General features: G+C 40.1%; 1 protein-coding gene and 1 pseudogene across 5 annotated transcripts in view; one reads left to right on the top strand and one right to left on the bottom strand.

Moving 5' to 3' along the window:
* Window positions 1–21,969, top strand: part of GINS1 (GINS complex subunit 1) — a 42,343-nt gene extending 20,374 nt beyond the window's left edge. For 2 of the 5 annotated variants that reach the window (XR_007150920.1, XR_007150916.1), the window contains exons 6-8: window positions 3,300–3,374; window positions 4,553–4,860; window positions 6,605–7,176. Coding sequence is in view for 1 of the 5 variants with exons in the window: in XM_047852845.1 (XP_047708801.1) it covers window positions 3,300–3,374; window positions 6,605–6,673 (144 nt within the window). In the remaining 4 variants the exon portion in view is untranslated. Of the gene's footprint in view, window positions 1–3,299; window positions 3,375–4,552; window positions 4,861–6,604; window positions 7,177–21,955 lie in introns of those variants that run through there. The other 3 variants (XR_007150917.1, XR_007150918.1, XM_047852845.1) reach the window with 3 other exon arrangements.
* On the bottom strand, window positions 8,359–16,262 carry LOC125162917 (PRELI domain containing protein 3B-like; annotated as a pseudogene).
* Window positions 21,970–23,837: the final 1,868 nt, after the last annotated feature.

Below are 23,837 nucleotides of genomic sequence, written 5' to 3' on the forward strand. Positions count from 1 at the left end.
AAAAAAATGTTTCTTAGTTCACTGGAAAGACCTAAGGACACCAACCAACCCAATGCCGTGAACATCCAAATTCTGGAGTCCAAATGCCATTTTCCACTAAAGGAAACCAGATTTAATGGTGGTGGGGGCAAGGGGGAGGAAGGTGGGAAAGGCTGATTCCAGGGTCTTAAGTAAAAGCACAAGCTGCATATGGAATTCCTTGTCTTTGTAGAAAGCACAGTGTATCAAGGACTGTAAGGGGAGTGCTAAAACCATGGGAGCTGATTTGAAGGATCTCTCATTGGACAAAGAAGGAATAATCTGAGCCTCAAAATGATTAACTTCAGTGAATTGCATCACATCAGTTATGTGAGAAGCATGAATGCATAATGGTATCAAATAACAATAACAACAGTTAAAAAAAATAAAATCTTTTTGGTTCCCCTTAGAAAATATGAGGGGTGCAAGTCATTTTGAAAAGTGGTAAATAGGGGCATCTGGGTGGCTCAGTTGGTTAAGCATCTGACTTTGGCTAAAGTCATGATCTCTCTGTTTGTGGGTTTGAGCCCCACATCGGGCTCTATGCTGACAACTCGGAGCCTGGAGCCTGCTTCAGATTCTGTGTCTCCCTCTCTCTCTGCCCCTCGTTCTCTGTTTCTTTTTCAAAAATAAGTAAATATTAAAAAAGAAAAAAAGAAAAGTGCTAAATAAAAGAATGGGATCAACCATCTCTATCAGCCTTTACTGTACCCTGAGTTCTGTCTCAAGGTAGCCAAATAGCCAAATTGTTTACAAGGGAAATTCTTTTCTTCCTTTTCTTTCTTTTTTTTTTCTTTTCCTTTTCTTTTTCTTTCTTCCTTCCTTCCCTGCTTGCTTTCTTTTTCTTTCTTTCCTTTCCTTCCTTTCCTTCCTTTCTTTCCTTTCTTTCTTTCTGTTTATTTTTTAAGTAATCTCTACACCCGGAGTGCCTGGGTGGCTCAGTTGGTTAAGTGTCCAACTTCAGCTCAGATCATGATCTCATGGTTTTGAGTTCGAGCCCCGCGTTGGTCTCTGTGCTTACAGCTCAGAGCCTGGAGCCTGCTTCGGATTCTGTGTTTCCCTCTCTTTCTGCCCCTCCCCTGCTCATGCTGTCTCTCTCTCAAAAATAAACATTTATAAATTGAAAAAATTAAAAAAAAATAATTTCTGCACCTAACATGGAGCTCAAACTTACAACCCCAAGATCAAGAGTTGCATGCTCTACTGACTGAGTCAGCCAGGTGCCCCGGGGAATTTCTTCTTCATGGAAGAATTCTGGCTAATAAATGCAGCAGAAATAAAAGAACTACATTAATGCCATTTTGGAGCCTTAATGTGTGGAGGCAAATAGCTTCTAAAACTGGTAGGTGAAAGTTAGTAGAGATGATAATGATGAATATGGATGAATACAGGTAATACCTACACCTGCTGATCAATCCTAACATCCAGAAAGGAACAACCAGATGTTTTGTGCTTCATGAGGTCTTAGAAGAAGAGCTTAATGACATCATTTGCCAGAAAATCAAACCTGATCTGATCCAGCCTCTAGACCTAACTTCCAGTTTAGAGGAAATTCAGGGATAGAGGAACATGTTAAGTGACCCCACAAAGATCCACAACAAAATCTAGCTTTTGGGAAACTACTAAACAAACTACCCAGTTACTTTAACAAATAAATTGCCAAGGGGAGAAAGGAAAAGGGGAATAACTATAGATTAAAAGATATGGAGACTTGTTAGAAACATGTAATGTGTAGCTTTTGTTGGATTCTGATTTGAACATGGCAGCTTTAAAAAAATTCATGAGACAAATGGGGAAATTTGGGTACTAACTGGATAGTTCATGATATGAAAATTATTAATGAGCACCTAGGTGGATCAGTTGGTTAACCATCTGACTCTGATCTTGGCTGAGGTCATGATCTCACTCTTTGTGGGGTGGATCCTGCTTAGAATTCTCTCTCTCCCTCTCTCTCTGCCCCTCCCCCACTTGCATGCATGCACATGTGTGTCTGAGCTTTTCATTCTCTCAAAATAAATAAACATTTTTTAAAAAATTATTAATAAGATGTGATAACAGTATTGAGATAATGCTTTTTAAAAAGAATCTTATACCTGAAACTAATACAACACTGTATGTTAACTAACTGGAATTAAAATAAAAAGTGAAAAATTTTTCAGTGAAACCAAAAGCTAATTCTTTGTGAACAAGATAAAATTAATAAACCTCTAACAAATTATAAATACACAAATAAAAAGAATCTTATTTTGTAGAAATAGATACTAAAATATTTATAGATGAAATGGTATCCAGGATTTGCTTCAGAATAATCCAGAAGTAGGTGAGGGAATAAGTTTGTCCACATCTTGATAATTGTTGATGCCAGTTGATGGAGTTTCATTGTATTAGTATTTTTACTTTTGAATATGTTCGAGATTTTCCATAATAAAAGTCTAAAGAAGCAAAAAGGTGGTAGTGGTGGTAGGGATTTTTCTTAAATAGTATTTCTTGAACTAAGTAAAATACCTTTGGGAGTCATGGTAAGATTCCAGAGGAATCAGGGCATGAAATTATCCTGGAAAAGTAGAAGACTGGAACTTGCTGCTGGGGTTGGCTTCATTCATAGCAATGTGAGAACTCAGGAGCACAAACTCCAGTCCTGAGTGCTCATGGGAGAGGAAAACTGGTCCTGGTGTCCTGTTGCAACACTGAGAATTGGAGTCAGTTGGTGATCTTGGCAGTTGCACACATGGTTTTCAAAAGGCTGCTTTACCCTCCCACCTTCTGACCAAGAGTCTCTCCTGATACTTAGGATGTGATTCTGCATCTATTCTTTCATGGTGTACTTCTACCTATTCCTGGGAAAGAATCAGCATATTGAAGGAGATTGGAAGAATCTCTTCAAAACATTTTGGAGACTTACCTCTGTCCTATTCTCAGATATTGTTATATTTTTGGAAGAACCTATAAGAGGCAAGTTGGAGTCCATCTAAAACATTTTCTTTTCTTTGTAGATACGTACTTTGATTTTTCAGGATTTGCAGAGGGAACACAATACATGATGTTGTTTCCCTCTGCAGCTCCCTGGGTTTTCTTGGTGGCAGCACAGACATACACATACATTTGGAGATCTGCCATTCTTCTTCCTCCCCATCCAAACAGGACATTTGGCATCTCTAGAGGACCACAGTCCTCTATGATGCTAGAGGCCCATGTACACAGAGAAGAAACAAACAGAAAGTGACTTTATGGTTACTACATATTAAAAATAATTTCGATAAAACATCAGTTTTTCTTTTCAGGTGCGGTGTCTAAAAGACTATGGAGAATTTGAAGTTGATGATGGTACTTCAGTCCTATTAAAAAAAAATAGCCAGGTACTTCTCATCTTGAGATACTTTAAATCTTATAAGAGTGTTCAGTGATGGAAATGTTAGAATCAGTAGCAAAATAAATGTTACCTTGTGATGATCATTTGTATCATAAGCATTATGCTTAGTATAAGATACCCTGTTTTGGCCGTTTTCTGAATATAAAGACTCGAAGCAAATGTTGCATATTACTAAGAAAAAGTTAATTTATTAGATTATCACGTGTATAACACTAAGCATGTTCCTGGGAAATTATCACAATGGGCCTTATTCTGGGTAAGCAGGCTTGTTCTAGTTAAGGGCCTGTTAAATTGTTGGATTTAGCTACTTTCTTTGAATTTATTAAAAAGGTGGTAAGCACTCACTTTCATCTTGTACATCACCCTTTAAATCCTAGTTCTTTAACAAGCAAAGAGTATACGGATCAAAAATTTCTAAGTATTTAACATATAAACCTAATAGTTTAATAGAGAAAGACTGAAATTGTGAATCTCAATATATTGTTTTCTTAGAAATCAAGTTCACATTAGATGAATTTTCACTTCATATGCATTCACATTAGCTAGATTTATTTTTATCCTGTCTTAATTGTTTGTAGTCACATTAGTGTAGGACAAAAAATGACCTAATAAAAACCACTCTTTCTTTCCTTCCCATTTTGTTTTCAGCCAATTAGTATCTAAAGCCCTTAAGTCATTGATGTCTTGTTTATGCCCTGGAGCAAAGTAATGCTGAGGTTATGTGGTTCCCTTAGGGTGAATTATTTAATAGTACTCTTGGATCTTTTATTTACTAAAAAATAAAAAAAAAATTTTTAATGTTTAATTATTTTTGAGAGAGAGAGAGAGAGAGAGACAGAGCATGAGCAGGGGAGGGGCAGAGAGAGTGAGACACAGAATCCAAAGCAGGCTCCAGGCTCTGAGCTGTCAGCACAGAGCCCGATTTGTGGCTCGAACTCATGATTTGTGAGATCATGACCTGAGCCGAAGTTGGACTTTCAACCGACTGAGCCACCCAGGCGCCCCAAAGTTTTAACATTTTAAAGACACATTTTCAGGGGACCCTAAAATCTTTGGTTGGTAAGGCAAAAATTTCCTTCCCAAGTATCCTCTTCGAAGTAGGATAATAATGAATAGAAAGCAGATGCTAAAGAAATGCTCTCATAAAAATCTGTTCTTCTGTAGGGCCCAGCAGGAAGCTCTGATTCACAAGAGCAAAGCTATCCTCATAAAGCAAGACAGGAGAAAACTGCATCTCCAGCACCGTCCTGTGTTTGAATTTCTTTCTCAAGCTCTGTGGCTGATCTCCCCACCTAGTGTGCTGAGACGGTGATTTTTCACTGGAGTGCCCAGGTGGGCCTGGGGCAGTTGGAAACCAGCTGAATCCCTCTTCCTGCTCCCCACTAAACAATTGTCACTCTCTGTGTGGACCATGCAGAAGCCTTTCCCTTGAGATGCTTTTGACTTGTCTCTCAGTATTGCCCTACCCTCAGGTATAAAAATGGAAAACAGTTGTATATGTTTTTTTACCTACTATGTATTTATCTAGTATAATTGATATTAAAGGGATTTTTAAAATGTCTGACCACATGTAAAACCAGTTTTCTACAGTTTTCTGTAGAACCTGGTGTAGATCATTTATTAATAGGGGAAACATTTTTTTGCCATACTTTTTTTTTTTTTTTTTTTTTGGACAGAGAGTGCACTCAGGGGAAAGGAGGAGAGGGAGAATGAGAGAGAATATTAAACAGGCTCCACACTCAGCACAGAGCCCAACTCTGGGCTAGATCTCACCACCCTGGGATCATGACCTGAGTCGGAATCAAGTCAGACACTCAACTGACTGAGCCATTCAGACGCCCCAGCATACATTTCTTTATACTTGTGTATATGGCAAGCATTTTCTGTTTGTTCAGAAATCAGAACCTCCTCCCCCTTTTAAGTAGGCATTAGAATAACTTAAACAAACAACTCAATTTTTCCCCCTTTTTTTTTACATTTTATGTTCTCAAGGCATTTTAAAACCTCATTTAACAGTTTAGACAGCAGTGTGTCTTTAGCCCATGAGTCTTCCTGGCTGGTCAGGAGGGATTTGTTTAGTCACAGGCCTCATAATGAATGGGCCTGTGAACTGGTGAGGTGCACAGGGCCACTGAGCTACATTGCGCATCCTGGAATAATTTTGACAGTTTCTCCTGCTGCAGTTACTTTTTTATTTTTTATTTTGAGAGAGAGGGCACACATACATGCTTGTGAGCAGTGGAGGGGCAGAGAGAGAGGATCCCAAGCAGGCTCATGCTGTCAGTTCAGAGTGGGGCTTGATCCCGTAAACTGTGAGTTCATGACCTGAGCTGAAATCCAGAGTCAGACACCCAGGTGCCCTTGCAGTTACTTTCTAAGAGTATTTGCTCATACTTTTCTGACGTAGCATTTGTAGTTTTTACCCAAGTATGTCTGTCTTTTCTTTGAGGTTTCTTTGGTCACCTGCCAAAGCTTTGGAGCTTGGAAAGTTTTCCTGCCTTGCTTCTTGCACCTCCTCAGCCCAGACTTCAGTAAACATTTCATTTTAAGTCTCTGTGCTTTGAGGGAGTCAGACAGGAAGGCTCCTTTCTGCCTCAGAAGGAGAGTGGTTTCTTAGGAGGACACAGAGGGCAAGCATTAGCTGGATACCAGTGTCACAAGCAGTGTGTGAACAGTACCCATGTTGTAGGTTACAGATACTTTTAATCCTTGTACAATATAGGAGGAAAGTTGCCACTATTGTTACTAGAAGAATAAATGTTCTGACTCAATACTAGAGAAAGCTTAATGGGGAAGATGCTCCTTTCCCTGGTCTTATTAACGAACTGCTGTCACATTTGTAATCCACTGCCACAGAATCTTCACCCCTGGATTTTCTGTGCATAAATCCCAAAATGCAGACACTAAGCAAAATTCATACTGGAATGCAGAATTCTTCAGTTAAATTGAACTTAAGCAAACTATGAATTTGTTTATAAAAATCAGAATTCAGTGTGGTTCTAAGTGGCATCAATTTTCAGTTGATTAAAGTAGCAAATATACTTGTTTAGCTTTTAACTACTTAGCTGTTTGAAAAATATGTAATCAAATTGCTGCTTTTTAATGATGCAAAATGTAATTTTAAATTCTTTTCCAATCGTTTCTTTTCTCTCCTCTCCCCACCGCCCCCCCCCCCCCCCCCCCCCCGCCCTGCCCTCACACCCCGATTCCTCTCAGCACTTCTTACCTAGGTGGAAGTGTGAGCAGCTGGTCAGACAGGGCATTCTGGAGCATGTGCTGTCCTGACGTTGGGCTGAGGTGCTGCCAGGCTTTTCCCCATGGTGTGAGGAAGAGCCAAGCCACGGAAAGTTCTACATGTCCTTCTCCACCTTCCCCTGTTTGGTTTTAAAAGTTATAGACATTCTTGAAGATAAACGGGAATATCTGGCTGAGGAGTATCCTTTTGTACAGGATTCTTCTTCCTCTTTGTAATAAGCTGTATCTATAATCCTAACATTCCTGTAGTTATTAAAGTGTGTTTTTTAACAATTTTTTAATGAAAGTAATGAAAATGAAATATAATGCAAAAGTAATGAAAGTATTTGAATTTCTTAGTTTTTCCCCCAATAGTAATGATTATTTTCATTAATGAACATCTCTGATGTTGCCCACAGTATAGCATACTAAGTCATAAAACATAAAGTACAAATCCAAGGAAGGTAGTAATACCTTTCCTAAGTTACAAAACTTTGGCAAATTAATACAGTATTCTCTTTAATACAATAAAATCCTTTTTTGTTGTTGTTGGAGTCATGTATTACTCTAGTGATAATTTTTACTCCAAAAATGTCATTTAAGTACCAAAAGAAAACACTGTGGTTTTTAATGGTGGTCTATAGCAGAGCAAGTTATTTTATACAAATTAATATGTCTTTTAAAACTATGCAACTTCTCCTTTTATTTTTTTTTTTTATGTTTTTTATTTATTTTTGAGACTGAGAATGAGCAGGGGAGGGGCAGAGAGAGAGGGAGACACAGAATCCACAGCAGGCTCCAGGCTCTGAGCTTTCAGCACAGAGCCCGACGCGGGGCTCGAACTCACAGACTGTGAGATCATGACCTGAGCTGAAGTCGGACACTTAACCGACTGAGCCACCCAGGCGCCCCAACTTCTCCTTTTAAAGAGCATTCCTTTAGGAGCACCTGACTAGCTCAGTTGGAAGAGCATGCAACTCTTGATTTCAGGTGTCCTGAGTTTGAGCCCCATGTTGGGTGAAGAGATTACTTAAATAAAAATAAAACTTAAAAAAAATAAGTGTCTGACTTCGGCTCAGGTCATGATCTCATGACCTTATGGTCTCATGTTCGTGAGTTTGAGCCCCACATTGAGTTCTCTGCTGTCAGTGTAGATCCTGCTTTGGATACTGTCTCCCAATCTCTCTCCCCATTCTCTGCTCACGTTCTCTCTCTCTCTCTCTCTCTCTCTCTCTCTCTCTCTCTCAGAAATAGATGAACATTATGAATGAATGAATGGATGAGTGAATGAATGAAATGAAAATAATCAAGAGCATTTCCTCATGCAAGAACATGACGTGTATTTACCACAGTCGGGTAATTATATGTATTTAGGTGGCTCTGCTTTGTTCTGGGGTTGGTCTAAAGCCAGAGTTCCAGTGCATGAAAAGCTTGCAAATTCTAAAGGAGATTTAATAATGCCAATATGATTTTTAAGTCCTTTTCAAAATGTGTTAAATTTTTACATGAATACTGGAATCCTCAAAATTAGATGGTCATTTCAAACAATACTACTTTCAGATGATCCCTTTGGTTTAGAAACCCTGCACCTCTTTGTTTTGATCAAAATTCATATAGCTTTTCTTCAACTTATTAAAAAAAACTCTGCCTAACATATAGTTTTATTTTTTAAATAACAAATATATTCCAGCTTGCAGAGACCTGGGGGAGCAGGTGTCACAAACCAACTTTCCTTGTCATTTCCCTACAAATGCTGCCACCATTGGTGTCCCTATTCTCCCTCTCGCCAAACCTGCCAATTCTTCAATCTCAGCATTGAATTTATGTATTCCCATTCCATTGCTTCTTGGCCCTTATTAGCATTTGAAGATCCCACACTTGTCATCAGTCATTCAAGGTAACTGCTGAGACTCATTCCTTTCATGGTGACTGTGGCTTCTTCAGTCAAAACAGTTTTATCTGGGTCCTGAGGATGTGGTTTGTATAGAAGTCTCACCTACTGAAGCCATATTTGTAAATAAAACATTAATAGATTAAAATCCCTTTGTTTTCTCTGTAGGATCCACTACAGAATGTTCTTGCACATGTTTTATTTTTATTCCAATATATGAAGTTTATTGTCAAATTGGTTTCCATACAACACCAGTGCTCATCCCAAAAGGTGCCCTCCTCAATACCCATCACCCACCCTCCCCTCCCTCCCACCCCCCCATCAACCCTCAGTTTGTTCTCAGTTTTTAAGAGTCTCTTATGCTTTGGCTCTCTTCCACTGTAACCTCTTTTTTTTTCTTTTCCTTCCCCTCCCCCATGGGTTTCTGTTTCTCAGGATCCACATAAGAGTGAAACCACATGGTATCTGTCTTTCTCTGTATGGCTTATTTCACTTGGCATAACACTCTCCAGTTCCATCCATGTTGCTACAAAGGGCCATATTTCATTCTTTCTCATTACCACATAGTACTCCATTGTGTATATAAACCACAATGTCTTTATCCGTTCATCAGTTGATGGACATTTAGGCTCTTTCCATAATTTGGCTATTGTTGAGAGTGCTGCTATAAACATTGGGGTAGAAGAGCCCCTATGATTCAGTACTCCTGTATCCCTTGGGTAAATTCCTAGCAGTGCTATTGCTGGGTCATAGGGTAGGTTTATTTTTAATTTTCTGAGGAACCTCCACACTGTTTTCCAGTGTGGCTGCACCAGTTTGCATTCCAAATTGGCTGCACCAATTTGCATTCCCACCAACAGTGCAAGAGGGTTCCCATTTCTCCACCTCCTCTCCAGCATTTATAGTCTCCTGATTTTTTCATTTTGGCCACTCTGACTGGCATGAGGTGATATCTGAGTGTGGTTTTGATTTGTATTTCCCTGATGAGCAACGTTGAGCATCTTTTCATGTGCCTGTTGGCCATCTGGATGTCTTCTTTAGAGAAGTGTCTATTCATGTTTTCTGCCCATTTCTTCACTGGGTTATTTGTTTTTCGGGTGTGGAGTTTGGTGAGCTCTTTATAGATTTTGGATACTAGCCCTTTGTCCAATAGGTCATTTGCAAATATCTTTTCCCATTCTGTTGGTTGCCTTTTGGTTTTGTTGATTGTTTCCTTTGCTGTGCAGAAGCTTTTTATCTTCATAGGTCGCAGTAGTTCATCTTTGCTTTTAATTCCCTTGCCTTTGGGTATGTGTCAAGTAAGAAATTGCTACGGCTGAGGTCACAGAGGTCTTTTCCTGCTTTCTCCTCTAGGATTTTGATGGTTTCCTGTCTCACATTCAGGTCCTTTATCCATTTTGAGTTTATTTTTGTGAATGGTGTGAGAAAGTGGTCTAGTTTCAATCTTATGCATGTTGCTGTCCAGTTCTCCCAGCACCATTTTTTTTCCATTGGATATTCTTTCCTGCTTTGTCAAAGATTCGTTGGCCATACTTTTGTGGGTCTAGTTCTGGGGTTTCTATTCTATTCCATTGGTCTATGTGTCTGTTTTTGTGCCAATACCATGCTGTCTTGATGATTACAGCTTTGGAGTAGAGGCTAAAGTCTGGGATTGTGATGCCTCCTGCTTTGGTCTTCTTCAAAATTACTTTGGCTATTCGGGGCCTTTTGTGGTTCCATATGAATTTAGGATTGCTTGTTCTAGTTTCGAGAAGAATGCTGGTGCAATTTTGATTGGGACCGCATTGAATGTGTAGATACCTTTGGGTAGTATTGACATTTTGACAATATTCTTCCAGTCCATGAGCACGGAATGTTTTTCCATTTCTTTATATTCAATTTCCTTCATAAGCTTTCTATAGTTTTCAGCATACGGATCTTTTACATCTTTGGTTAGATTTATTCCTAGGCATTTTATGCTTCTTGGTGCAATTGTGAATGGGATCAGTTTCTTTATTTGTCTTTCTGTTGCTTCATTATTAGTGTATAAGAATGCAACTGATTTCTGCACATTGATTTTGTATCCTACAACTTTGCTAAATTCATGTATCAGTTCTAGCAGACTTTTGGTGGAATCTATCGGGTTTTCCATGTATAATATCATGTCATCTGCAAAAAGTGAAAGCTTAACTTCATCTTTGCCAATTTTGATGCCTTTGATTTCCTTTTGTTGTCTGATTGCTGATGCTAGAACTTCCAACACTATGTTAAACAACAGCGGTGAGAGTGGACATCCCTGTCGTGTTCCTGATCTCAGGGGAAAAGCTCTCAGTTTTTCCCCACTGAGGATGATGTTAGTTGTGGGCTTTTCATAAATGGCTTTTATGATCTTTAAGTATGTTCCTTCTATCCCGACTTTCTCAAGGGTTTTTATTAAGAAAGGGTGCTGGATTTTGTCAAAGGCCTTTTCTGCAGCGATTGACAGGATCATATGGCTCTTATCTTTTCTTTTATTAATGTGATGTATCACGTTGATTGATTTGCGAATGTTGAACCAGCCCTGCAGCCCAGGAATGAATCCCACTTGATCATGGTGAATAATTCTTTTTATATGCTGTTGAATTCGATTTGCTAGTATCTGATTGAGAATTTTTGCATCCATATTCATCAGGGACATTGGCCTGTAGTTCTCTTTTTTTACTGGGTCTCTGTCTGGTTTAGGAAGTAAGTAATACTGGCTTCATAGAACGAGTCTGGAAGTTTTCCTTCCCTTTCTATTTTTTGGAATAGCTTGAGAAGGATAGGTATTATCTCTGCTTTAAATGTCTGGTAGAACTCCCCTGGGAAGCCATCTGGTCCTGGACTCTTATTTGTTGGGAGATTTTTGATGACTGATTCAATTTCTTCGCTGGTTATGGGTCTGTTCAAGGTTTCTATTTCCTCCTGATTGAGTTTTGGAAGCGTGTGGGTGTTTAGGAATTTGTCCATTTCTTCCAGGTTGTCCAGTCTGTTGGCATATAATTTTTCATAGTATTCCCTGATAATTGTTTGTATCTCTGAGGGATTGGTTGTAATAATTCCATTTTCATTCATAATTTTATCTATTTGGGTCATCTCCCTTTTCTTTTTGAGAATCCTGGCAAGAGGTTTCTCAATTTTGTTTATTTTTTCAAAAAACCAACTCTTGGTTTCCTTGATCTGCTCTACAGTTTTTTAGATTCTATATTGCTTATTTCTGCTCTGATCTTTATTATTTCTCTTCTTCTGCTGGATTTAGGCTGTCTTTGCTGTTCTGCTTCTATTTCCTTTAGGTGTGCTGTTAGATTTTGTATTTGGGATTTTTCTTGTTTCTTGAGATAGGCCTGGATTGCAATGTATTTTCCTCTCAGGACTGCCTTCGCTGCATCCCAAAGCGTTTAGATTGTTGTATTTTCCTTTTCATTTGTTTCCATATATTTTTTTAATTTCTTCTCTAATTGCCTGGTTGACCCATTCATTCTTTAGTAGGGTGTTCTTTAACCTCCATGCTTTTGGAGGTTTTCCAGACTTTTCCTGTGGTTGATTTCAAGCTTCATAGCACTGTGGTCTGAAAGTATGCATGGTATGATCTCAATTCTTGTATACTTATGAAGGGCGGTTTTGTGACCCAGTATGTGATCTATCTTGGAGAATGTTCCATGTGCACTCGAGAAAAAAGTATATTCTGTTGCTTTGGGATGCAGAGTTCTAAATATATATCAAGTCCATCTGATCCAATGTATCATTCAGGGCCCTTGTTTCTTTATTGACTGTGTGTCTAGATGATCTATCCATTTCTGTAAGTGGAGTGTTAAAGTCGCCTGCAATTACCACATTCTTATCAATAAGGTTGCTTATGTTTTTGAGTAATTGTTTTATATATTTGGGGGCTCCCGTATTCGCCACATAGACATTTATAATTGTTAGCTCTTCCTGATGGATAGATCCTGTGATTATTATATAATGCCCTTCTTCATCTCTTGTTACAGCCTTTAATTTAAAGTCTAGTTTGTCTGATATAAGTATGGCTACTCCAGCTTTCTTTTGACTTCCAGTGGCATGATAAATAGTTCTCCATCCCCTCACTTTCAATCTGAAGGTGTCCTCAGGTCTAAAATGAGTCTCTTGTAGACAGCAAATAGATGGGTCTTGTTTTTTTTTATCCATTCTGATACCCTAAGTCTTTTGGTTGGCACATTTAGTCCATTTACATTCAGTGTTGTTATAGAAAGTTATGGGTTTAGAGTCATTGTGATGTCCATAGGTTTCATGCTTGTAGCGATGTCTCTGGTACTTTGTCTCACAGGATCCCCCTTAGGATCTCTTGTAGGGCTGGTTTAGTGGTGATGAATTCCTTCAGTGTTTGTTTGTTTGGGAAGACCTTTATCTCTCCTTCTATTCTAAATGACAGACTTGCTGGAGAAAGGATTCTCGGCTGCATATTTTTTCTGTTCATCACGTTGAAGATTTCCTGGCATTCCTTTCTGGCCTGCCAAGTTTCAGAAGAGAGATCAGTCACGAGTCTTATAGGTCTCCCTTTATATGTTAGAGCACGTTCATCTCTAGCTGCTTTCAGAATTCTCTTTATCCTTGTATTTTGCCAGTTCCACTATGATATGTCGTGCAGAAGATCGATTCAAGTTACGTCTGAAGGGAGTTCTCTGTGCCTCTTGGATTTCAGTGCCTTTTTCCTTCCCCAGTTCAGGGAAGTTCTCAGCTATTATTTCTTCAAGTACCCCTTCAGCACCTTTCCCTCTCTCTTCCTCCTCTGGAATACCAATTATGCGTATATTATTTCTCTTTAGTGTATCACTTAGTTCTCTAATTTTCCCCTCATACTCCTGGATTCTTTTTTATCTCTCTTTTTCTCAGCTTCTTCTTTTTCCATAATTGTATTTTCTAGTTCACCTATTCTCTCCCCTGCCTCTTCAATCCAAGCCGTAGTTGTCTCCATCTTATTTTGCAGCTCATTGATAACATTTTTTAGCTCCTCCTGGCTGTTCCTTAGTCCCTTGATCTCTGTAGCAAGAGATTCTCTGCTGTCCTTTATACTGTTTTCAAGCCCAGCGATTAGTTTTATGACTATTATTCTAAATTCACTTTCTGTTATATTGTTTAAATCATTTTTGATCAGTTCATTAGCTGTTATTTCCTGGACGTTTTTCTGAGGGGAATTCTTCCATTTCGTCATTTTGGATAGTCCCTGGAGTGGTGCGGGGCTGCGGGGCACTTCCCCTGTGCTGTCTTGAATAACGTGCATTGGTGGGCGGGACCACAGTCAGACCTGATGTCTGCCCCCAGCCCACCACTGGGGCCACAGACTGGTGTGTGCCTTCTCTTCCCCTCTCCTAGGGGTGGGATTCACTGTGGGGTGGTGTGGCCCATCTGGGCTACTTGCACACTGCCAGGCTTGTGGTGCTGGGGATCTGGCATATTAGCTGGGGTAGATCGGCAAGGTGCACAGGGACGGGAGGGGCAGGTTCAGCTCGCTTTTCCTTCGGAGATCAGCTTCAGGAGGGGCCCTGCAGCACTGGGAGGGAGTCAGACCTGCCAGAGGGATGGATCTGCAGAAGCACAGCGTTTGGTGTTTGCGTGGTGCAAGCAAGTTCCCTGGCAGGAACTGGTTCCCTTTGGGATTTGGGCTGGGGGATGGTCGAGGGAGATGGAGCTGGCAAGCGCCTTTGTTCCCCGCCAAGCTGAGCTCTGTCATCTGGGGCTCAACTCTCCTTCCTGTTGTCCTCCAGCCCTCCCGTTCTCCGAGCAGAGCTGTTAGCTTATAACCTTCCAGATGTCAAGTCCCCCTTGCTGTCAGAACACACTCCGGCCCCTCCGCTTTTGCAAGCCAGACTCGGGGGCTCTGCTTGGCAGGCGGGCCGCTCCTCCCCCTCCCCGGCTCCCTCCCACCAGTCCGTGGAGCGCGCACCGCCTCGCCGCCCCTCCTACCCTCTTTCGTGGGCCTCTCGTCTGCACTTGGCTCCGGAGACTCCATTCTGCCAGTCTTCTGGCGGTTTTCTGGGTTATTTAGGCAGGTGTAGGTGGAATCTAAGTGATCAGCAGGACGCGCGGTGAGCCCAGAATCCTCATACACCGCCATCTTCCCAGGATCTCCTCTGCACATGTTTTAGTTCTTGCTGCACCAATAGATTTCACAATGGAAGGCAGTCTCCTCTGTACTAAGTCTATGGCTGTGCAGCTTTCCAGGGGGATCTGTCTGTCCAGTACATCGGTTGCAACCATGCTTGGGTTCATAGGTTTTGGGTTATTTCTGCACTGCAGCTGTTTTAACAGTTTCCCATGGGTAGTCAAAGACCTGCTCTGAAGTCTACATCTTTATGGTGCTGGTACCTGCATGAAGTCCAGGGGGCCCCTGGAGGACAAGAGGCCAAAAAGTCACACTTGCCCCTGCCCTGCCCCCAGCCACCCCACCGCCATTTTAATTTCTTTCTATTTTTTTAATGTTTATTTTTGAGAGAGAGAGAGAGAGGGTGTGAGCAGGGGAGGGGCAGAGAGAGGGATACACAGAATCTGAAGCAGGCTCCAGGCTCTGAGCTGACAACAGAGCTTGATGTGGGGCTCAAACTCATGGACCGCGAGATCATGACCTGAGCTGCAGACACCTAACCGAGCCACCCTGGTGCTCCTGAATTTCTTTTAAATAATCTCTTGCTGTATAGGGAGAAGGTAGGTCTCTGCATCTTTTGTTTCTGGTGATGTGCATTGTGTAGGCCCCAAGCTGGATTTCTGGGATATGTGTTTCCTTTTTTTTTTTTTTTTTTATGAAATTTATTGACCAATTGGTTTCCATACAACACCCAGTGCTCATCCCAAAAGGTGCCCTCCTCAATATGGGATATGTGTTTCCAAATCAACCTGGGCAGGTGGAGCTGATGGTCTATCAAAATTCTCAGTATATGTAATGTTTAATGACAATAATATGTATCATCTGGCTATTTGGGAAGGCAGAAAGGAAGGACACAGTGGATTTTGCCCATTTCCGATAGCAATGCCTGGTCTGGCTCTTGTCTGCTTGTGAATTTGTGAGGTGGCTACCAGTATCACCACTTGGAAGAGGGAAATAGAAACTGGGGCTAGAAGAGGAACTTTGTGCAAGTTCCCCCATACCCAGATTCACACTGACTAAAAAGTCACATGAAGCGGAGGGCACCTTCTGTTTTTTGATGAAATGTGAACAGTAGTGGCTGGAGAGGCACAGAGTGCTCCTATCTGGTAGTCTGTGGCCTTTCTCCACCCGGCCCCTGCACAAGCAGCCCAGTAATCTGAAAGAGGCATTCAAATTTGAAAGTCCAGATAACCCCAGCACCTGGCATATGCTGTATGTGCAGTTTCATTTTTACATGGGAAATGTTTCTGTCCAAAATTATATTCAAGAAACCAAGTTATAGAAAGACTTTACTTGGGATGTGAATTTGTATATTTTCATAGTAGACCTACTTAGGTCCATAGGCTGTCCTTTGCAGATTATTTTCATTATCAAAAGAATTTCAACCCATAATTTTTGTAGCTGGATCAGATTTTCACCTAAATCTCTATGGATAAACAATAAGGAAAAATTCCCTAGTGAGTGGGGTGGATGATGTTGCCATTTTAACTGTGGGTCTGTAGCCACTCCCTTGTATTCTACTCCCAGAGCACATGGAAGCATGCAGCCAGGTGAGCCCTGCAGTCCACACGGGTCTGCTGTGAGGATGCATGGCTGTGGAGCACATTGCTGTGTTGCCAGCCCAGCAGCATTCCCGAACTTAAACTATATGATGTATTTTTGTATTTAATTTCCCAAATAAAATAATAAGTATATTATTTACTTGAAATGAATGTATACTAGTAGGAAATTTGGAATTTGGGGGCTTTATTGATTTATATTGACTACCTTTCTATTTAGAATTGTGGTTAGATTTTTAAACATGTTTTTTTTTTTTTAAATAATTAAATCTTTTTTTAAAATTTACATCCAAATTAGTTAGCATATAGTGCACCAATGATTTCAGTATATTCCTTAGTACCCTTACCAATTTAGCCCATTTCCCCCTCCCACACCCCCTCCAGTAACCCTCTGTTCTCAATATTCATGAGACTCTTCTGTTTTGTCCCCCTCCCTGTTTTTATATTAGTTTTGTTTCCCTTCCCTTATGTTCATCTGTTTTCTCTTAAATTCCTCATATGAGTGAAGTCATATGATATTTGTCTTTCTCTAATTTCACTTAGCATAGTACCCTCCAGTTCCATCTACATAGTTGCAAATGGTAAGATTTCATTCTTTTTGATTGTCGAGTAATACTCCATTGTGTATATATATATATATATATGCCACATCTTCTTTATCCATTCATCCATCTATGGACATTTGGGCTCTTTCCATACTTTGGCTATTGTTCATAGTGCTGCTATAAACATGGGGGTGCATGTGTTGCTTGGAAACAGCACACCTATATCCCTTGGATAAATACCTAGTAGTGCAATTGCTGGGTCATAGGGTAGTTCTATTTTTAGTTTTTTGAGGAACCTCTGTACTGTTTTCCAGAGTGGCTGCACCAGCTTGCATTCCCATAAACATGTATTTTCTTATGCAGGTAATAATACATGCAGCTAGGGAAAATAAGTTAAACAATGTAGGAAATGAAATTCTGTTCCCCCTTCCCTAGCAGACACTGCCACCAATGTGCTCACTGCTAACTCATCTCACACAAAGTCCAATCCCATTTCTTTCTAAATGGTTTCCTAGTTATTGTCAATTTAGTCCTAATGTGAGTGGAGTCTTTTTTCTATTATATTTCCTAACTGGCTGCAGCTGAAACATGTAAAAAGCTGCAAATTATGACTTGGCCACATCCTAGTATTTATATAAACTCATTTTTTCATATTGATATTGTCCAGAACTTCCAGAAAAATGACCACTGCTAGCAACAAGTGGCAGCTTATCTTTTTCCTGACTTGGTTGGATGCCAGTCTTCTTTCTCAACTTTTCTATTCCATACTTGAGGAAAAATACCAAAATCTGTGGCCTCTCTCAGTGCAACTTGAAGTCTCAAAATAAATTCAATGTTGTAATTAAAAATAAAACAATGGTTGGGGTGCCTGGGTGGCTCAGTCGGTTGAGTGCCGATTTCAGCTCAGGTCATGATCTCATGGTTTGTGAGTTCGAGCCCCGCATTGGGCTCTGTGCTGACAGCTTGGAGCCTGGAGCCTGCTTCGGATCCTGTGTGTGTGTCTCTCTCTCTTTGCTCCTCCCCCACTCATGCTCTCTCTCTTGAAAATAAAAAAAACATTAAAAAAAATTGTTTTAAATAAAAAAACAGTGGGGAAGATGGCAGAGCAGCATGGAAATTCTCTGCTTCTTTCGTCCCTGAAATGCAGCTAGATCAGCACCAAACCATTTTGCACACCTAGAGAAATTGATCTGAGGACTAATGCAACAATCTGCATAACTTGAGCCACAGAACTTGGCAAGCACAGGGCACAGAGAGATGAACTGGGGGAGAGAGAAGCCACGGAGGGTGGGGAGCTGTTTTTGCCGTGGGCAGAGACAGGGAAGAGTACAGGAAAAGCACTCCCCGCAAAAGCAGCTGGCGACTAGGAGAAAGAGTGGGAACACCTGCAAGGAACTGAAGAAAGGGAAAAGGAGAAAGGAGAGGGTTTATACAGAGCTCTGCAGCTCGATACCTGGATACTTGGCGGTGCTCTGATAGGAAGGGCAAATCTCCAGGAGCAGTGAGATCCGAAGTGTCCTAGGGCGACATGGAGGGGAAGTACTTCCCCTGCAGGGAGGACATTTGGTAGAGGCTGTGTGGCCTCCCCACAAGCAAAGGGCCCAGCGGACCCCAGATTACAGCCATGTTTGCTGGTGTTGAAGCTAAGATGCCGTAGCAGGATTCTCCCAGAGTCGTGACACTGAGGCTTTTTGATTTCCAGGAAGCAACTTTATTCGTGCCAGCACCGCTCAGTTGGTTTTGTACCCAAAGAACTGAGCACTGAACCTCACATGGCATAGTTTTTTATACATTTTCTATTTATTTGTCTCCCATATATGGTAACACAGATAAACATGCAGTCTGATTAGTCTCCGTTTACAAAGTCAAGAGGGATGTCACGGAGGCACATAGCCAGGTTACCTTGAAGTTTTCTCTCCTTTTTCTCCCCTCTCCTTAGGGAGGGGACCCTACCACAACGCTAGGGTGCCATGAAGCCTGGTGCCAGATGTGTGTTGTGATTTACCATAGTCCCTAAACTGCTGCTACACAATTACACAAAAATTCTCTGGGGCTGGCTAGCACCTGGCCGCAGTCTCAGGGCCTCTGCAGAGGCACGGTTGCATGAGCACGCTCAGAGAACAGGCCAGCATCTGGCCATTGCTCGAGGCCCTCCCCCAGGGGGCCAGAGTGGGTTCAAGCTGCAGGGTGCTCAGAAGTAAGGGGTTTGGAAACACAGCCCCACGTGAGATGAAATTCGGGAGGTGTTAGGATGTCCTTGGAACCACAGTAGAGGGGACGGCCATCTTGCCAGTGCAAACCAATGAAAAGCCCCTAGTAGCGTGCCAGAATGAATTGAAGGTCAACCAATCACCGAGACACAGCACAACCTGACACGAAAAAGGCCCACCCGGACCTAAACCCGGAACTGCTGCAGCTTAAAAACCCCACCCCACCACACCTGGGTGCAACTTCCCTGACCTCTCTCTCTCTCTCTCTCTCTCCCTGAGTCATGGAACCTCACCCGAGACCTTAGTTCCCAAATAAAGCCTTTGTTAAAATTGTTTAGCCTCTGACTCCTATCTTTACCCTGCCTTACCCCTGACCCTAACAGGAGGGAAGTGACATTTGGCAGGCTGATGGCTTGGTCACCGACAGCGTAGAAGGAGGGAGTAGAAAGAAGCTGAAGACAAAGGAGGGGTGCTTAATTGCCAATTGGTGAGAGCACAGAGTTCTGATGCTAGAGACTGGGAGGCTGGATGATGCCATTTTCACCTCTCCCGCACATGGCATACATGCATACGCAGGCCACACTGATCCACCACAGTAAGCTAAGCAGCACCACCTACAGGAGAACAGTGCCATTACACAAAATCCCATCAAACTGCATCAATCAAGCCCTAGAGAATGACCACACGTCTCTCTTCTTGCTTAGTGTACAGACTTATAAAGTGCTTCACAGTTTGACTTCTAGGGGAAAGTCTTTCATTCTGTTCGATGGTTCATCTATTCATTTTTTTTTTCTTTTCTTATTCTTGGACACAGAAAGAGGAAAAAATTATTTTTATTTTCTGTTTTTATAAAAAAAGATTTTTAATTTTTTCTACTATATTTTTTTATTATTTTTTGTAAAATTTTTTAGTCTATTTTACTTTCTTCATTCCATCTTATTCCATTTTATTGTAGACATTTTAAAAATATTTTAAAACTTTTTCTTTTTTAACTTTTCCTTTTCTTATTCTTTCTTGTCTAGCCTATCAAGCTTCTTTCAAAAACCAGACAAAAACACACCTAGGATCTAGCTTCCTTTATTTTATTGTGTTTTTAATTTTTTTTAATTTAATTATTTATTTTATTAATTCTTTTCCTTCCTGCAAAATGGCAAAAAAAAAAAAAAAAAAAAAAAAAAAGGAATTCACTCCAAAAGAAAGATCAGGAGGAAATGCCAGGAACTTAACACAGATATAAACAAGATGTCTGAACCAGAATTTAAAATAACAAGAATACTAGATGTGGCTGAAAAAACCATAGAATCCCTTTCTGCAGAGACAAAAGAAGTAAAATCTAGTCAGGATGAAATTAAAAATGCAACAACTGAGACACAATCATTAATGGATGCCACAGAGGCAAGGATGGATGAACCAGAGCACCAAATCAGCCATATAAAAGACAAACTTATGGACAATAAATAATGAAGCAGAAAAAAAAGAGGGAAACTAAGGCAAAAGAGCATGATATAAGAATTAGAGAACTCAGTGACTCATTAAAAAGGAATAACATCCAAATCATAGGAGTCCCAGAAGATGAAGAGAGAGGAAAAGGGGTAGAAGGTTTGTGTGAGCAAATCATAGCAGAAAAATTTCCTAACCTGGGGAAAGATGCAGAAATAAAAATCCAGGAAACACAGAGAAGACCCAGTAGATTCAGCAAAAACTGACCATCACCAAGGCATATCCTAGTCAAATTCACAAAACACACAGACAAGGAAAGAATCATGAAAGCAGCAAGGGAAAAAAAGTCCTTAACCTATAAGGGAAGACAGGTTCACAGCAGACCTATTCACAGAAACTTACTAGAAAGTGGCAGGATATATTCAATGTGCTGAATCAGAAAAATACGCAGTCAAGAATTCTTTATTCAGCAAGAGTGTCATTCAAAACAAAAGGAGTGATAAGGAGTTTCCCAGATAAATAAAAACTAAAGGAGTTCATAACCACTAAACCAGCCCTGCAAGAAATTTGGGGAGAAAAGATAAAACAAAACAAAAAGATCAAAAGCAACAAAGACTAGAAAGGACCAGAGAACACCATCAGAAACTCTAGCTCTATAGGCAACAGAATGGCAATAGGTTCATATCTTCCAGTACTCATTCTGTCAATGGACTAAACACTCCAATCAAAAGATATAGGGTAACAGAATGGATAAGAAAACAAGATCCATCTATATGCTGTTTACAAGAGACCCACTTTAGACCTAAAGACAACTTTCAGATTGTAAAGAAAGGGGATGGAGAACCATCTATCATGCTTTCTTTCCAAAAGAAAGCCAGAGTAGCCATACTTATATCAGACAATCTAGATTTTAAAAGACTCTAACAAGAAGGGCACTATGTCATAATTAAGCAGTCTATCCACCAAGAAGATCTAACAATTGTAAACATTTATGCCTTCAACGTGGAAGCACCCAAATATATAAATCAATTAATCACAAAGAAACTCATTGATAATAATACCATAATGGTAGGGAACTTCAACACCCCACCTACAGCACTGGACAGATCACCCAAGCAAAAAATCAACAAGGAAACGATGGCTTTGAATGACACACTGGACCAGATGGACTTAACAGATATATTCGGAACATTTCATCCTAAAGCAGCAGAATATACATTTTTCTCCAGTGCACATGGAACGTTCTCCAGAATAGACCATATACTAGGACACAAATCAGCCCTAAGTAAGTATAAAAAGATCGAGATCATACAGTGCATATTTTCAGACCACAACGCTATGAAACTCGAAATCAACCACAAGAAAAAATGTGGAAAGACAACAAATACTTGGAGACTAACGAACATCCTACTCAAGAATGAATTGTTAACCAAGAAGTTAAAGAGGAAGTTAAAAAGTATATGGAAGCCAATGAAAATAACACCACAGCCCAAAACCTCTGGAATTCAGCAAAGGTGGTCATAAGAGGGAAGTATATAGCAATATAGGCCTTCCTAAATAAGGAAGAAAGGTCTCATATACACAATCTAACCTTACACCTTACATTGACAGAACAGCAAATAAAACCTAAAGTGAGCAGAAGATGGGAAATAATAAAGATTAAAGCAGAAATCAATGCTATCAAAAACAAAAATAAAAACAACCCGAAAAACAGTAGAACAGATCAATGAAGCCAGGAGCTGGTGCTTTGAAAGAATTAACAAAACTGATAAACCACTAGCCAGGTTGATCAAAAAGAAAAAGAAAAAAACCCAAATAAATAAAATCAAGAATGAAAGAGGAGAGATCACAACCAACACAGCAGAAATAAAAACAATAATAAGAGAATATTATGAGCAACTATATGCCAACAAATTAGGCAATCTGGAAGAAATGGACAAATTCCTAGAAATATATAAACTATCAAAAATGAAACAGGAAGAAATAGAAAATTTGAACAGACCCATAACCAGTAAAAAAATGGAATTAGTAATCAAAAATTTCCCAATAAAAAAGAGTCCAGGGCCAGATGGCTTTCCAGGGGAATTCTACCAAACATTTAAAGAAGAGTTAACACCTATTTTTTTTAAGCTGTTCATAAAAATAGAAATGGAAGGAAAACTTCCAAACTCATTCTACGAGGCCAGCATTACCTTGATTCTAAAACCAAAGACCCCACTAAAAAGGAGTTCTACAGGACAATTTCCCTGATGAACATGGATGCAAATATTCTCAATAAGATACTAGCCAACCAGATCCAACAATAGATTAAAAGAAATATTCATCACAATCAAGTGGGATTTATACCTGGGATGCAAGGCTGGTTCAATATCTGCAAATCAATCAATGTGATACATCACAATAAAAGGACAAAACCACGTGATCCTCTTAATAGATGCAGAGAAAGCATTAGACAAAATGCAGCATCCTTTCTAGATAAAAACCCTCAGGAAAGTAGGGATAGAAGGATAATACCTCAAATTCACAAAAGCCATATACTGCTTATATCATCTTCAACAGGGAAAAACTGAGAGCTTTCCCCCTAAGGTCAGGAAGACGACAGAAATGTCCACTGTCACCACTGTTTTTCAACATAGAATTGGAAGTCTTAGCTTCAGCAATCAGAGAACACAAAGGAATAAGAGGCATCGAAATTGGAAAGAAGTCAAACTTTCACTCTTTGCAGACGACATGATACTCTATATGAAAAACCCAAAAGATTCTACCAAAAAACTGCTAGAACTGATCCATGAATTCAGCAAAGTCGCAGGATATAAAATCAATGCACAGAAACCGGTTGCATTACTATACAAAATAATGAAGCAACAGAAAGAGAATTCAAGGAATTGATCCCATTTACAACTGCACCAAAAACCATAAAATACCTAGGAATAAATCTAACCAAAGAGGTGAAAAACTATACACTGAAAACTATAGAAAGCTTACGGAATTGAAGAAGACACACACCAAAAAAGGGGAAAATAGTCCATGTTCCTGGATTGGAAGAACAAATATTGTTAAAATGTTGATACTACCCAAAGCAATCTACCTATTTAATTCAATCCCTATCAAAATAACACCAGCATTTCTCATAGAGCTAGAACAAACAATCCTAAACTTTGTATGGAATTAGAAAAGACCCCAAATAGCCAAAGCAATCCTGAAAAAGAAAACCAAAGCTGGAGGCATCACTATCCCAGACTTCAAGATGTATTACAAAGCTGTAATCATTAAGACAGTATGGTATTGGCACAAAAACAGACACTCAGATCAATGGAACAGAATAGAGACCCAGAAATTGACCCACAAACATATGGCAAACTAATCTTTGACGAAGGAGGAAAGAATATCCAATGGAATAAAGACCGTCTCTTCAGACAGAAAATAGTCTTGCAAAAACTGGACAGCGAAAT

This window comes from Prionailurus viverrinus, chromosome A3 (genome assembly GCF_022837055.1).
Source record: "Prionailurus viverrinus isolate Anna chromosome A3, UM_Priviv_1.0, whole genome shotgun sequence".
Lineage (NCBI taxonomy): Eukaryota > Metazoa > Chordata > Mammalia > Carnivora > Felidae > Prionailurus > Prionailurus viverrinus.